Below are 15770 nucleotides of genomic sequence, written 5' to 3'. Positions count from 1 at the left end.
TGTCTCATTATGTTATTTGCAAGTATTCAGAAACACAAAACATTTTTGATCCCAGGCATTTCGGACAATGGTATTCGACTTGTATTTTAATCCTGTTAGCTGAAAACTTTCTTTTTTGAATTGAACAATCTCATTTTTAAAATGTGGATCTCTTAGATACTCTAATTTCTTCTTAAAAAATGAAGCAGACTGATTAGTAAGTAGAAGTAAAATTATTATGTGTGGTGCATATTTTATCCATATTTAAAATTTAAAGAGTAAATTAAAAGTATAAAATGAGCTGGTAACAAATTCAAATATGGGTATGACATGAATTTTGTTTTTAGTAACTGCCAGATTATCTTAGCTACATTTTTTTCCAGTAGAATGCCTGTGTTTATTTTACAGCCTTAAGAAAGAATCATTGCATGGGGTTGGGGATAGTAAATGTTTTTGTTTATTTTGTTGTGTCTTGGAGTATATTTGGTATTCTACATGGGTTCAAACATGATGCAGAGATCCTGGAAATAACACCTGTGTTTTAAAATGATAAAGCCTCATTTTAAAGAAAAAGTTCTTACATTTCCTTCCTTCCTTCCTCCCTCCCTCCCTCCCCTCCCCTCCCCTCCCCTCCCCTCCCCTCCTTCTTCTTCTTTGACTGACTGGTAACTTGATAACATATACAAATAATACTTATAAAAATAATTGTACCTTATATTTAATTCCATTTTGCACTCTTTTTTTTTTTCTTTTTTGCAGCAATGGGGTTTGAACTCAGGGCCTCACACTTGCTAGGCAGGCACTCTGCTGGCCCCATTTTTTACTCTTGATGCATATTACTCATATATTTGCTTTTTATCTTTCTCAAAACCCTATGAAGACTAGCCTGTGTTCTTCTTGTCCCTATAATCCTGTAGCATTTTTTTCACTTTCCTGCTCTCTGACCACTGCAGCCTCCATACCACAAAGGCCTTTGTAATAGTGTTCTGCTGTGACTACTTTTCTTCCTCCATTTCTCTATCCAGCCCATAAAGGTCTTATGAGCAGTCAGTTCTCTGCTCTCTGCAATACATACTCTCTCTCTCTTTGGGAATTTCATCCTTCCTCATTGTTTCAGTGTCTTCTCTACCTTCATGACCTAAAGTTTTAGAATTGGGAAAGATAATGCCTAGCATAATCCTTTAGTTGCATCTTCAGCTGGTCATTTACTTCTCCAGTCAATTGGTGTCATCATCTCACAGTGATGCATCATAAATGTTTCTCTTTCTTTTCAGCACTAGCTCTCTGATGATGTTCAGATTCATAGTCAAGAAATACTTATTAAGACCACCTATTGTTTGATTCCTCTTGTATAAAATGTCCTAAATAGGCAAATCCATTGAGAAAGCAAGTAGATAGTGTTTACCAGTGGTGTGGTATGACTGCTCATGTTTTGAAAATTTTTTTTTTGGAGTGATGAAAATGTTCTAAGGCCTTGTATAGACATTATATTTACAATTCTATGAATGTACTAAAAACTGTTGAGTTGCATGTTTTAAAAGGGCAAATTGTGTAGCAACAATTTTATCTCAGTGAAGCTTTTTTTTTTTTTTAAAGGAAGCATTTATTGAGTATCTGTTGTGAATGAGATGGTGTGAAGCACTTTTTGTGATTCCATTTGTTCATGTGAGTGCTGTGACTATTTTGGTCAGTGCTTCGCTACTAAAAAAAAATACTTTTCTTTGGGTTTTCTTTCATACTTTCTTTGATATCTTCTTAGTATTTTCCCGTCTTTCCTCTTCCTTTCCATTGCCAACCTCAGCTTGACTGAGACCTTGACTGGTTAGGGCCTACTTTTGTTGAGTAGGTTCCTTAGCCAGGGTTCAATCAGAGAAACAGAACAGAATGGAGAAATTTATTGCCAGGAATTGCTTACCTACTTATGAGGGTTGAAATCTATAGGGCAGGCCCTTAAGAGGGCACTGACACTTTCAGGCAGAAGCTGGAGCTCCTGGCACCTCAGTTCTGTTCATAAGGCCTTTCAGTTGGTTGGCTAAGAACCAAGTTATCCAGCATGTTCTTTTCTTAACACCAACTAATAATGGATGCTGATCTCATCTACAAAATACCTTCATAGCAACACCTAGATTAGTGTTTGGTTGAATAATTAGGGACTATGGCCTAGCCAAATTCCAAACTGATCATCATAGCACCGTTCTTTGGAAAATTCCTCCCTCCCTCCCTCCCTTCCTTTCTCCCTCCCTCTCTCCCTCTCTGCCTCCCTTTTCTTTTCTTTTCTTTTTTTTTTTTTTTGCAGTACTGGGGACTGAACTTAGGGTCTGGTACTCTGAAGTGCTCCACCATTTAAACCAAGCCCTCAGTCCTGAGAATTCCTTTCTCATTTCAGGTGCATATTGGGTGTGTCAGAAGGTTTTGTGGTGTGACGTGATTATCGAGCATGTATCATGTGCCATGCATGAGCTCAAGAGGCTTACATTTTAGTATGAAAGAGAAACAAGTGAATAGACACCACAGTCCAGGGTTTAATGGCTACCACAGAAGCAAGCATAGGGAGCAAGGGAACATCTGGCTAGGTTTTGAAGGTCTTTTCAAGTAATGAAGTCTTAAAAAACAGAACAGCAACAAAAAACAAACAACAACAAGAAAACTCCAAGGCCTCATTCACTGTGTGGCCTCAAACTCCTGGGCAACACAGTGAGGCCTTCCTCAGCCATCAAGTAGTTGGGACTGAGGGCATGTGCCAACATGCCTGGCTATGAAATCTTTTTAAGTTTCGTGTCACCCGAGATACAATGATGACCATGTCATAATTATCTAAGTAAAGGGAAAAGGGAAGGGAAAAGCATAGAGGATAAGTAAGAACTAGGTAGTAGGGATAGCAATTCATGTCTGATTGCTGGATACAATGTGGCATATTGAAGGAATCAACTGATGGGAAAGAAACTTGGTGTATGGGCTGGGGCAAGGAGAAATGTAGGGGGATGGAGAGTAGAGGCAATGAGACTAAACTCATAAGTATAGTTAGGTCCTGCAGGGTCTTATAAACTAAGAAACCTTGTTAAGAAGTTTGAATCTTCTCCAAAAAGATGAGTTTTAAGGAGCAGAGCTACTTAATTGATCTATTTGGGTTTTAGAAGGATTATTCTGAAATAGATTTGGGATTAGTGGGGTAGGGTTGTGGGACTTGGAAAAACTAAGACCGTGAGACAGCCTAGAAAGCTAGTTAGTAATAAAGGTGGCCTGAATTATATGTAGCCAGGAGAAAATGAGCAGGTAATGATTTTTAGTATTTGGGCTTATAAGTGAGAAAAAACTCAAGGATGACACCCATGTTTTTAGATGATGGGCCATTCAGGAACACAGGATGTAAGAAGAGCAGGTTTGGAGACAAAGATGATTTCAATCTTTTGACCATTAAAGTGTAAATACTGGGCAGGCTTTTTGAGTAAGGAAAGAACTTTAGGCTGGATTTCTAGACTGGGAAATATTAGCCCTCTGAAGTAAGTGAAGCCTATAAAGTTCACGGAGCGAGAAGAGGGCCAAGGGCAGAACACTCCCAACATACAAGTCTGCCCCAGGAAGAGCATGAAGAAATTTTAACTGGTAGTAGTGGCAGGGGAATATAAGAGGCACAGACGGGGCATGGAGGAAGTGTTTATGCCATAGCTTCTTTGTAATGGACAGTGTGTGCAGGGCCCTGAACTCTTTAACCTAGGATTCTTTTACCCTTCCATTTTCTAGGTGTGCAGCTTTTCAAGATACAGCTCATGAAAGGAAAAGTTGTAGAGCCCTATTCACATTCATATGCCAGGCATTCAGAAAGGCTGGGCATGGTGGCTCGAGCTCCCTAACTACTTGATGTAGAGATTGGGAGGACCATGGTTCAGAGAGCCTGGGCAAAAAGTTCTTGAGAACCTATCTAAATCAATAAAAAGCTGGGCATTATAGTGCATGCCTGTTGTCCCAGCTCTGCAGGAAGCGTAAATAGGATGGTGGTCCAGGCTGTCCCAGGCATAAATGCAAAACCCTATTTGAAAAAATAACTGAGGGAAAAATGGCTGGGGCCATGGCTGAAGTGGTAGAACACCTGCCTGGCAAGAGCAAGGCGCTGAGTTCAGATCCTAGAACCACAGGAAAAAAAAAAAAGACTGTTTCCCAAATAAGATAAAAGTACTGATATGGGGATTATGTGGCATACTACAATATTTTGGTTGAATTTTTAAACTCATAGTTAAAGAAGTAACCAGGTACCTATTTTTATATATGTCTGCTCTCTGTGGTGCTCTGCAAGTCTCTACACTGTCCCTGGTCTCATATTCTTTACCTGTGAAAAGAGGGCTTTAGATGAGGTCACTTTCTGCATTAGGATAATATATACTTAAAAAAAACTTGGAGCAGCTTCCATGTTTTAATGACAGTAATTTCATTTACTGTGGTAGAAACTGAGATCCAAGAGGAACAACTAATTCTTCTTCCTGCACTTGCTCAAAACTCAATAACAAATTACCAAGATTTAATAACCAAAAAATCTGTTGAGGGCCTGTCAACACAGTTTATAGCCACTAGGGGTCAGGTTCTTCACGAGCAGTGAACACCCTCACAAAGCCACCTGTGTACGCTATCTTGGCTTTAGAATTGTTGGATGTTAGACTCTTCCTGTCTCCAGTCCAGCTTTGCTCTGTGGTATATATTTGTTTGGATGGAAATACAATATTGAGAATTTTGTTGTCATTCTGAAGTCTTGTGTAATCTGAGTAGGTTGTCATTGGTGATCAGAGTGCTCATTATGGCTTTGTTTCTTCCATACTGCCATTTTATAATCCAGATTTCAAGTATTGAAAGAATATGTGTCACTTGAACAACTTCATAGATAAGGAAATAGTTCAGCCCTTATCTTTCACAAATAGATTTGCTTTCTCAGATTATTCTAAATTCTATTTTTAAATTTAAAAAAATTTTGTTGGTACAGAAGTTTGAACTCAGGGCTTTGTGCTTGCTTGGCAGGTGCTCTACCACTTGGGCCATGCTGCCAGTCCTAAATTCTATTTTACAGTAAAGTATTAGAAAGAATTGGATAATGGTTTGTGGCTAAAAGGGATGGTACTATGAATGAATTGACTAATAATGAATGAATCATGTGAGACTGTCAGGGTATGCTGAAAACTCCCTGTCTTGTTGGTCAAAGAGTTATAATAAATTAATATGGAGATCATTAATAGATACTACACAGTTTGTATTCTTTGGGGACCTGGTTTTGATCAACTTTCCTATGAAAGTTGAAAATTTGTTCATAAACTTTCAGGTCCACATTAATAAAATAGCTATTAATGATGCTTTTACATTTCAAAAGAATTATAGGCAAAAGAACTAAGAACCAAGTTTGTCTGAAGTGCTTTAATTTTGAACATTTATTAAAATTGACAATCTGTATATATTTGTAGTACTGGGGTTACACTAAGCCTTGCCACTTGAGCCATGCACCCACTCTTTTGGCATGAGTTTGGTTTTAGATAGGGTCTGGTATTTTTGCTTGGGGCTGGCCTGAGACTGCGTTCCTTCTATCTTTGCCTCCTCCTTGGCAGCATTACAGATGTGTGCCACCATACCCACCTTATTTTTTGAGAATAGGGTCTTGCTAACTTTTTTTTGCCCAGGCTGGCCTCGAACATGATCCTTACATCTCCATGTCCTGTGTAGCTGGGATTATAGACGTGCACCACCTTGCCCAGCCATGTAAATGTTCTTAAAAGTTGTGAAGATAGTCCATTACATATAAAATGACTGTTACTTTCTTTGAAAGTAACATTCCTTTTCTTCCAAAACTTTGTTTTGGACTTAGGATAGAAAACTGATATTACTGTTTTTCCATAATCACAAACAGGTATATCACTGTTCTCTCTCTACGTCTCTGTCTCTCTCTCTGAATTGTCTAGCACTGTGGTCTTCTCTGATTAGGAATGAATTCCAGTTGATTCTCATTGCCCATTGAACTGTTGGTCCAGGTGCTTGTTATTTTCATCCACAGGACACAGAGTAGGGGAGCAATGCTTTTGAATTCCTAGAAAAATGTGGCCCTCTTGAGCAGGTTGTCAACACACTGTCCTCACTTGGGATCCTTTGCATGTTCACCTTTTTTTTTTTTGTGGTGCTAGGGATTGAACCCAGAGCCTTGCACATGCTCAGTAAGCACTCTACCACATGAGCTGTGCCTTTCACCCCTAAATTTTATTTTGTTATCTTAAGTCAGTATTAGGCTGGTTACTTAGTAGATATTAAACCCAAGCTAATATAAATAATGTGAATTTAGTTAGGCATCTTCACATTTGGGAGATTGGTGAATACTTATAAGGCTGTACATGATATTTTGGTCTAAATCATCTTTGCATGCATATTTTAAGTAGCTTTGTTGAAACATAGGTCACATACCATGCAACTAACCATGTACAATGATTTTTTTGGGGGGTGGGATTTGGTTTGAACTCAGGGCTTCATGCTTGCAAAGCAAGCACTCTGTTACTTGAGCCACACTTCCAGCCTACAACTAACCTGTATAAAATGTACAACTCAAAGGTTTTTGGTCACACTATTTTTTAAATTGTGGCAAAGATACCTAACATACAGTTTACTGCTGTAGTCATTTTAAGGGTGCAATTCAGTTGCATTAATTGTGTTCAGTGTTGTGCAGCCATCACCACTGCCTATTTCTAAAATTCTTTCATCACCCAAAACAGAAACTCTGTAAGCATTAAGCCCTCAGCATAGTCCTTCCTACTCCCAGTCTCCAGTAACTGCCAGTGTTCTTTCTGCCTCTAGGAATTGCCTATTAGATATATTTCATATAAGAAGGAGCAACAGCATTTTTTTTTTGTACTTAGCTATTTTACTTAGTGTGATGTTTTCCAGGTCCATCCATGTTGTGGATGGACACATTAGAATTGCAGTCATTTTTAAGGCTGCCTAATATTCCCTTGTACGTACATTCCAAAAACATCGTGTCTATTTATCTGTTGATGGACACTTTGGTAAGTGCTCTATCACTGAGCTACATTCTCAGCCTGGACATTTGATTTTTTAAAATTTTATTATTCATATGTGCATACAAGGCTTGGGTCATTTCTCCACCCTGCCCCCACCCCCTCCATTACCACCCACTCCGCCCGCTCCCTCTCCCCCCCACCCCCTCAATACCCAGCAGAAACTATTCTGCCCTTATTTCTAATTTTGTTGTAGAGAGAGTATAAGCAATAATAGGAAGGAACAAGGGTTTTTGCTGGTTGAGATAAGGATAGCTATACAGGGAGTTGACTCACATTAATTTCCTGTGCGTGTGTGTTACCTTCTAGGTTAATTCTTTTTGATCTCACCTTTTCTCTAGTTCCTGGTCCCCTTTTCCTATTGGCCTCAGTTGCTTTTAAGGTATCTGCTTTAGTTTCTCTGCGTTAAGGGCAACAAATGCTAGCTAATTTTTTAGGTGTCTTACCTATCCTCACCCCTCCCTTGTGTGCTCTCCCTTTTATCATGTGCTCAAAGTCTAATCCCATTGTTGTGTTTGCCCTTGATCTAATGTCCACATATGAGAGAGAACATATGATTTTTGGTCTTTTGGGCCAGGCTAACCTCACTCAGAATGATGTTCTCCACTTCCATCCATTTACCAGCGAATGATAACATTTCGTTCTTCTTCATGGCTGCATAAAATTCCATTGTGTATAGATACCCCATTTTCTTAATCCATTTGTCGTGATTTTTTTTCCTGCTTTTTAGCTACTATAAATCATGCTGCTATGAGCATTGCTGTAGAAATATCAGTTTAAGACCTTGCTTGCACTTCATTTGTGTGTATAACTAGAAGTGGAATTGCTATGAAGTCTTACAAGTAATTCTCTTGTTTAACATTTTGAGGAACCTCCATACTGTTTTCTACATCCTTGTCAACACTTGTTATTTTCCATTTTTCTCATTATAACCATCCTAGTAGATGTGAAGTTGCATGTTCACTTTTAGAACATTTAACATTTTATTTATTTATTTTTTTATTGTTGTTGTTTGCGGTACTGGGGCTTGAACTCAGGGCCTTCACCTTGAGCCACTCCACCAGCCCTATTTTTGTGAAGTGTTTTTTGAGATAGGGTCTCACGAACTATTTGCCCGGGCTGGTTTCGAACTGTGATCCTCCTGAACTCTGCCTCCTGAGTATCTGGGATTACAGGCGAGAGCCACCAGCACCTGGGCATTTAATTTTAGATGCAACTTCAGTCTAAGCATGTTACTTTGTGACACAGGCACAGTTTACTAGGGCTGTATGGTACTTACTTGGTAACCTTTTTATTTTCTAATAATGAAGACAGTTTTGGGCCATTTTATCCCTAGCAGATAGACAGTTATTCAGTGGCTTCTGAAAGACACCATGCTGTGTCTTCAACAGGGTGTAACATGAGTAAGAGGTAGCTCTTACCCTTAGAGGAGTGAAAGCATGCATGTGGGTATAAGGAGATGTGTAGACAAGCCCTAAAGAACAAGAAACACAATCGCTGGCCCTAAGATGTACAGAGTATTAGAGGTACCAGCAGAATCTGAGATAGGCCTCGAAGGATTCAACAGGGTGAAACTAGCCTGGCAATTTGAAAGGGTTACAAAACAGATATCTGACCCACACCTATGGGCAGGAGAGTTCATAGAGGGTTCTAGGTAAATGTTTAGTTGAAAAAAATTAGGCTTAGGCATCCATATATTTTTTTGAAAACTCAAAATCAGAACAAAAAATACTTTCTTGTTTTTATTTTCCCAGTTTTGATGTAAGTTTTAATAATTTTGGTATGACAATGATCTTACATTAATAAAAAGCTTGCTTTCTTGAAGTGGTATTCTTTGAGTCTTAACAGAAGCACATGTTTATAATATTTTAATCAACATGCATCGCTCTTCCTTAGTCCATGGTGATTTGGTGTTATGCACAGCGTAGTGTGTGCTCTGTCTGAAGATGCGTTAAGTATACAGGGTCCCTTCTGAACATGCAGCTACATTTTGGATGTGCTACTTCTGCAGATACTTAAAAATTAATTTTGATTTGTATATATTCTGATCTGATCCTTAGGAAAACTCTGAGAAGCAGAGGTAGGACAACAAATATTCTTGTTTTATGGGAAGTAAACTTGAGGTTTTGAGAGGTGGTCAGACCCAGCTAGAAAGTGATGTATTAATAGATGCCAAATCTGTGCCATTTCTGTGATATTCCTAGAACGAATAAGATGCAAGTATGTCAGGTCTTTAATTTAAAAACACTGCAGTACTGTATGTTAAGACTTTGTTTCCCATTGCCCAAGGCATGTGAATTATCAATAAATATAAATCTGAAACACAGGAGTGAAGTAAACTTATGCATGATCATCTTTCATGGGGCCCTGAAATAAAGACGTTGCCATTTTTACATAGATATAATGGACTTAGTACAGTATTTGAGCATTATGCACTGAATATTTATGTGGTCTTTTCCCTCTAGGTGGCTCTCTGGGTCTATATAGATACAGACTGTGGGGTTACATTTTAAGGATTAGACTCTGAGGCTAGGAGCACATAACATCAGCTATTCAATTTAATATAAGTTTGAAAAAGGAAACAATAGCAAAACAAATGAGAGCTGGCATTTATTTGTTACACGCTGCAGACTTGGGGGAGGGGGGGAAGAAGGGAAGAGATAGACAGGAACTTGAAATTGCAGTGCTCCGTGATTAGGCCTACTGAGTAAAGAAGATTTATTACATTTCTGTTACATACTTCATTTTCTAGGATCCCATCATTTGTACTCACTGTGAGATAAGTTTCTTGAACACAGGAGTAGTAATTTGCTGGATCTCTAATTTTCTGTAGAACACTTGGCTTGAAGGGAAATAATAAATTACTTGTATGTCTGTGAGTGCTGCGTGCTAGGGAAGCGTGTCAGAGTGTAGTGGTGTATGAGCGTGTCAGTGCGCTTTTTCTCCTCACATTTTACACCCTGATCCATGTTAACAGGGCATGTGCATTGCTACTGTATGAGAAGCACCTGGGGCTGTGTGGGTATTTTTGGTTTTTACCTGACAGATTTTCATTCCTTAACATGGGTCCTTCCTCCCTCCCCACTTCCTCCCTCTCTCCCTTCTCTCCCTTCCTTCCTTCCTCTTTCTTTTTGGTGGTACTGGAGTTTGAGCTCAGGGCCTTGCATTTGCTAGGCAAGTGTTCACTTGAGCCAAATCCCAGCCCTTTTTGCTTTAGTTATTTTTCAGGTAGGGTCTTGTGTTTTTTGCCCAAGTCAGCCTGGACTGTGATCCTCCTACCTACATCTCCTGCATAGCTGGGGACGCAGGTATGTGCCACCATGCCTGGCTGGTTGAGATGGGGTCTCACTAACATTTTTTTTTTGCCCAGGCTGCCTTGAACCATGATCCTTCTGAGCTCTGCCTCCTAGGTAGCTCGGTGCGAGCCGCCATGCCTGGCACTTAACCATGCTTTCTCCCATTGGTGTCAGTGAGAAGTCCCTCATTATTCTCATTCCTCTTCTTATCCTTCCTTCCTTGTTTTGGATGCCTTTTAAATATTGGTGTCTTATCAGGTTTCTGTATTTGTTTTTCTTCTCTTTCTACTGTGTTCCCTAAAGACAACTTTATATATGCCAAGATTTCAGCTACCATTTATGTGGTGTCTTAGTCACTTTGAGCTACTGTACAAAAATACCATGGATTGGGTAGCTTAAAGAGAGTTTTATTTCTTACAGTTCTGGAGAGTGGGAAGGCTAATATCAAGGTACCAGAAGATTTGATACCAGTTGGGGCCTGCTTCCTGGTTCATAAATAGCCATCTTCAGTGTCTTTGCATGGTGGAAGGGGCAAACACACTTTCTAGGGTCTTTTATAAGGGCACCAGTGCTTCTCAGAAGTGCTTTAACCACACAACCCTGATCATCCCCCAAAGATCCCTTCCTCATCCTTAACTCATGTTGGGAGTTAAGATATCAGTATAAGAATTTGGGGAGAAGAGGCACAAATACTCATTCATAACGTATGCCAGTAGTTTTCATGTCCATGTCTTTAGCCCATTCCTCTTCTGAGCTCCAAACCAAATCCTTACTTCACTGTAGCAAGCCCAGAGTAGGTATTCAAAAGATGCTTGTGGAATGAATAAATGTTTAGAATTCATCCATGCCTCCTTTAAGTCATCCTGTCCCTTCTAGTCTCTTTCTTCTTGAAGCTACTTTCCTGTGTGCAAGCTTGGCTTGAGAGTCATTGACTTCTTCTTATTCCACATTTACTGTATGGTTATTAGTTCCTATCCAGGTCTGGGAGTAGAAGTTTAGAGAAAAGATTGTCTTGGATGCACTTGGCCCTTCCCCAAAACCTATTTGATTGCATTTCAGGGAGGCTTCTAAGTTAGGTCCTGTCATAGCACAGTGTGATTACTGGCTCACTTACTCCTCTCCCACCCCAAAGTTTATGTGCATGTGACGTCCATTCTGACTCACTCCATTATTTGCTTTTTCACATTTGTGTTGAGCAGCTCATGTATTGATAGATTTCATAGTTTGATTATGCAGCTGAAAACATATGGTGATAGGAAATTTTTGGACTCTACTTGTGAAAATAAGCCACAAGATTTGAGTGATGAGTCAGTATGGAGAAACAAATCCCCATAGTGTTCTCTCATAAATCCTTTAGATACTGACCACACAAAAAAAATTAAATGACACAAAGAGTGGGTAGCAGCAATACGTTTAAGGATATAAATAGTGCTTGGTTCATAAAATGATACCATTAGAATATAATAGGGTTAGTTGTATGTATGTAGCCAACATAGAAATAGGTAAGATATTGCTCTCTGACTTGTCAGAGGTAGTAGGGTAAAGTCATTTAATCTATATTCTTTCTTTATGTTTAAAACATTCTGTTGCAATGCTGTAATATCTTAGTCAACTGAGTGCAGAGAAAAGGTAGCTTTTTGCAGTTTGTTAAGAGGTTGTTCTTGGAGTGGTAGATCACCTGCTTAGCAAGTGCAACACCCTGACCCCAAACCGCAGCACTGCCAAGACAGAAAAAAAAAAAAGAAGTTGTCATTTGAGCCTGGCATGGTGGTTCATGCCTGTAATTCTAGCACCCAGAGGCTGAGGCAGGAAGATCTCAAGTTTGAAGTTAGCCTGGACTACATAACAAGGCACTGTCTCAAAAAAGAAAGTTGTTCTTTAAATTAATTTTGGCTTAATTGTCATAATTATCTCTTCTGCTTGGGGAAGAAAATGAAAGCCCTGTGACATGAAAATATTTAAATAGCGTGTGGTTGCTAATATTCTTGATCTTAGAAATCACGACTGGCTCGGTGATAGCTCTTTTTGTCTCTGAGTCATGTTTGAATGTAGAGGTCTCCACTCACCTTGTCCCACTTTCCTGTGACCCTGTAGGTTCATGGACTGTATCGCACAACAGGTGCTAGTTTCGAGAAGGCCCAACAGGAGTTTGCAACGGGTGTGATGTCCAACAAAACTGTCCAGACTGCAGCCGCAAACGCAGCTTCAACTGCAGCAACCAGCGCTGCCCAGAACGCCTTTAAGGGCAGCCAGATTTAGAGGCCTCCCGCACTACACTGTTACTTCCGACTGTACTTTTTCTCCAGTTACTGTCTGCTACAAATATTTTTATGTTGGAAACACAGTACACACAGCATGGGTATTCCTGTTCACACGTGCATGGGCTAAAACCAGAAAAGTTCCTTGACTTATTACTTTACCTAATAGTTTCTTAATATTTTAATGCCCCTTGAAGAGAGAAATATTACATGCTAAATAAATATTCTCCATATTTTTGGGGGATGATGTTCAGCAAATTATTTCAGTGGTGACACACTGAAACTAATATGCAACTTATTTAAAAAACACTTAATACTAACTATAGTAGTTCTTTCAAGAATCTGTAGAGATGAGGATCACACATTTGAACAGTAAAGCTCTGTTTCGTTCTTGTTCCTATTTGTATTCAATTAAATAGGCCAGCAGAGACTTAATGGATTTCTAAATTGGCTTGCTTTTTATCAGATTCAGTCACCAGTAAAGAGCCCGTGTGCTTTGTAGTAAATAATGTATATTTTATCTCTTTTTTTTAGAGTAGTTGGTATTTTGATAACAGTCTCTGATCTTGCATGGGCACCATGTTTCTTAAATGAAAAGAATTAGTACTTTGGGTCCTGTACTGCTTATAGTTGTAGGAATCAGGGGTTGTTTATGAAATCATAGAAATGATTTTCTGTAATAGTTTCTTTTAAATAAAAATTTATTGGAGTACAGAGACTTTAATATGCAGTGCATTATCCAAAAGAGAAGGAAGTCAATTGGTACAATAGAATGTAGTGGTAACAATTCCTTTTATTTTTTAATTTTCAGTATTCATATAGTAAAATTTTACTGTATGGCAACTTTGGTATATTGTCGTGACTACTTCTTTTTAATTGAACTGAGATTGTGTTTGGCAGCTTATTTTGGGGATGTGTGTGTGTGTGTGTATGATTTTTGACAGATATTAAAGGCTAGCCTAACCCTTGTCTAAAAAGAACACACAGTATTGAAAGGATTTTTCTTTTATCTGCTTACTTTTAGTTGCGTTAAAAATCAAAAGACCCTAGCACTTCTAATATACTTGAATCCTTAATGCATCTAAGTCTTTCACTTTTTGAGACATTAAAAATTTTTAGCAATAGAAAAAATAAAACATTGCACCAAGCAAGAAAATAAAATACAATTAAATGCATTATTTACGAGCATAGTCACATTGAAACTGTTACTATGCTGCAAGACCTTAATTGCTACGGCATATTTTGGTTCAAACATTGAATCATTCTTAATACTGACCAAATGACTCAAACATTTGTAAGTCATGCTATTGTGTTTTGAAAGTATTTAATTTTAGATTAGAAATATGTAATTTTAGATTACAGAATGATAGGTAGTAGTTTTAAGTAAGGGTGGTAATTTGGATTCTATTATTTGAAATAGAAGATCCTTTTTAAAAAAATCAAATGGCATAAATGACTAAATCACGTTTATTCTCCTTCCCAAATCTGGGGTTGAAGTAAATTTCCTGGTGAGGGTGGGATGCCAAGTCACCATGTCTATATGGTGCTGGGTAATGTGGATCCATCCAGGTGGTGTTTACATTTGATTTATTTAGGACTTTACTGAGTAATGTAGTTGGAAGATACTTCTTTTATTCTGAAGAAAATAGGATTCAGACTATGAATTTAAAGCTGTTTTTATAAACATTTGTGATCAGTGATAATCTCCCACCATATTCAGCCAGCTCAGCAGTTCTGAAGTCTTAGTGAAAATCTCTTTCCTCAGTGTACTTTGTTGAGTATGGATTTTTCACACATTCAAAACATTAACCATAGAACAGAACAAGGGCACTTACATCCATCATTCATTTGCACCCAAGTCCACTTTTTTTTCCTCTAAGCTACAAATAAAGGATGTATCAGAGGCTTTTTGATAAATATGGGTATACTTTCCATGAGAATTGAAATGTTTCTTTCTATTATGTAGAAATCCCCAAAGGTAGCATTATTAAGTGGCTAAGAATAATGACTACCCATGGTATTTTTTTGTGTGAATAGGGAAAATGCTACTTTAAAATATATTTATTTAGATTAATGCAAGTTTGAGAGAGAAAATTATGTTTTTGCAAAAAACATAATTGAGCATTAAAACGATGGCTATGCCTATAGCTTGATCAGGTGTGAAAGCAGCTTTAAATTCTTATATTCACTGTTCTCTGAACAATAGTCAGTAAATAGTTACAGTTCACTCAGCAAAAGCTTGGCATTTGTTACCAGTATCACAGTCACGAAATGGTAGGCACAGTAGGCATCCATGTCATTTTTTCAGTTTGCAGTGTTAACCCATGGCTATTTTATTTCAAACTAGTGTTTGAATACTGGAAATCATTGCTGAGTGATTTGTAATTTGGTACTTGGACTATTTATCTAGGGATATTTGTATATTTGTCGGTAAGTAATCTCGCGATGCCGTCATGGTGACTGTCACTGTTCTGTATAAATGCCCTCCATCTGTCCCTCTGATGTTGCATGTTTTCAGTGGTTTGGAAGTTTTGTATATTTATTGTAATAACGCAGAGTGTCATAAAATAAAGTACTGTTTACTGAATGTTTGTTTACATTTGCATAATTTAAACACTGTATCAGCAATTACGAGGCAGAAATTATGCTATAGGTTTAATGTATATATAGAAATTTTACATTTGATTTTTTAAAAAAAATTTATGTGCTAAATAGAATAAATAATGTAGACTTAGTTTAAAGCTCTCAGCAACATACAGTGATGATTTTCTGTTGCATTAGACTTTGTAGGTAGTCAAAGCTTCACCCACATGAAATATTTTGACCACTTTAAGGTCAAAATCCACAGACTGTGTAGAAGGTGGTCAGATTTGTGGCCCAGCCTTTTCCTTGTGGTTTAAATTGGTGCCTCTGTACCAGTATTGTATTGATTTAATTGAAACTGTGTTCTTTTTCCCTGTTGCTTACCTGTTGCTACTTATGTACTGATGGAAGTACTATTTGTGTATTGGGTTTTTTTTTTTAACTTGGTTAGCTAAAAATGTGAAATTTATAAAATCATGCTTACGGTGAATTCATTTTGAGAAAATACATGTTAAATTAAAATAACAGTTTTTTTTTATTTTCTGAATGTTATGTAAAAGTAAGTTTGGATTTTCACACTTAGTTTACAGGAAAAGACCTTATTCTGTAATTCATACTGA

At 38.0% G+C, this 15770-nt stretch overlaps 1 protein-coding gene across 5 annotated transcripts in view; it reads left to right on the top strand.

The window, feature by feature from the left end:
* The window catches only part of Scamp1 (secretory carrier membrane protein 1), a 102308-nt gene extending 87154 nt beyond the window's left edge, over positions 1 to 15154 (top strand). For all 5 annotated transcript variants that reach the window (XM_020184107.2, XM_020184106.2, XM_074077235.1 and 2 more), the window contains one exon: positions 12404 to 15154. In XM_020184107.2, coding sequence (XP_020039696.2) covers positions 12404 to 12568 — 165 coding nt within the window. In that variant the 3' untranslated portion in view covers positions 12569 to 15154. The remainder of the gene's footprint in view (positions 1 to 12403) is intronic.
* Positions 15155 to 15770: the final 616 nt, after the last annotated feature.

The sequence above is a fragment of the Castor canadensis genome, chromosome 6, assembly GCF_047511655.1.
Source record: "Castor canadensis chromosome 6, mCasCan1.hap1v2, whole genome shotgun sequence".
In the NCBI taxonomy this organism is placed as follows: domain Eukaryota; kingdom Metazoa; phylum Chordata; class Mammalia; order Rodentia; family Castoridae; genus Castor; species Castor canadensis.
Note: the sequence above shows the minus strand (reverse complement) of the source record. Positions and strands in the feature narration are given on the sequence as shown.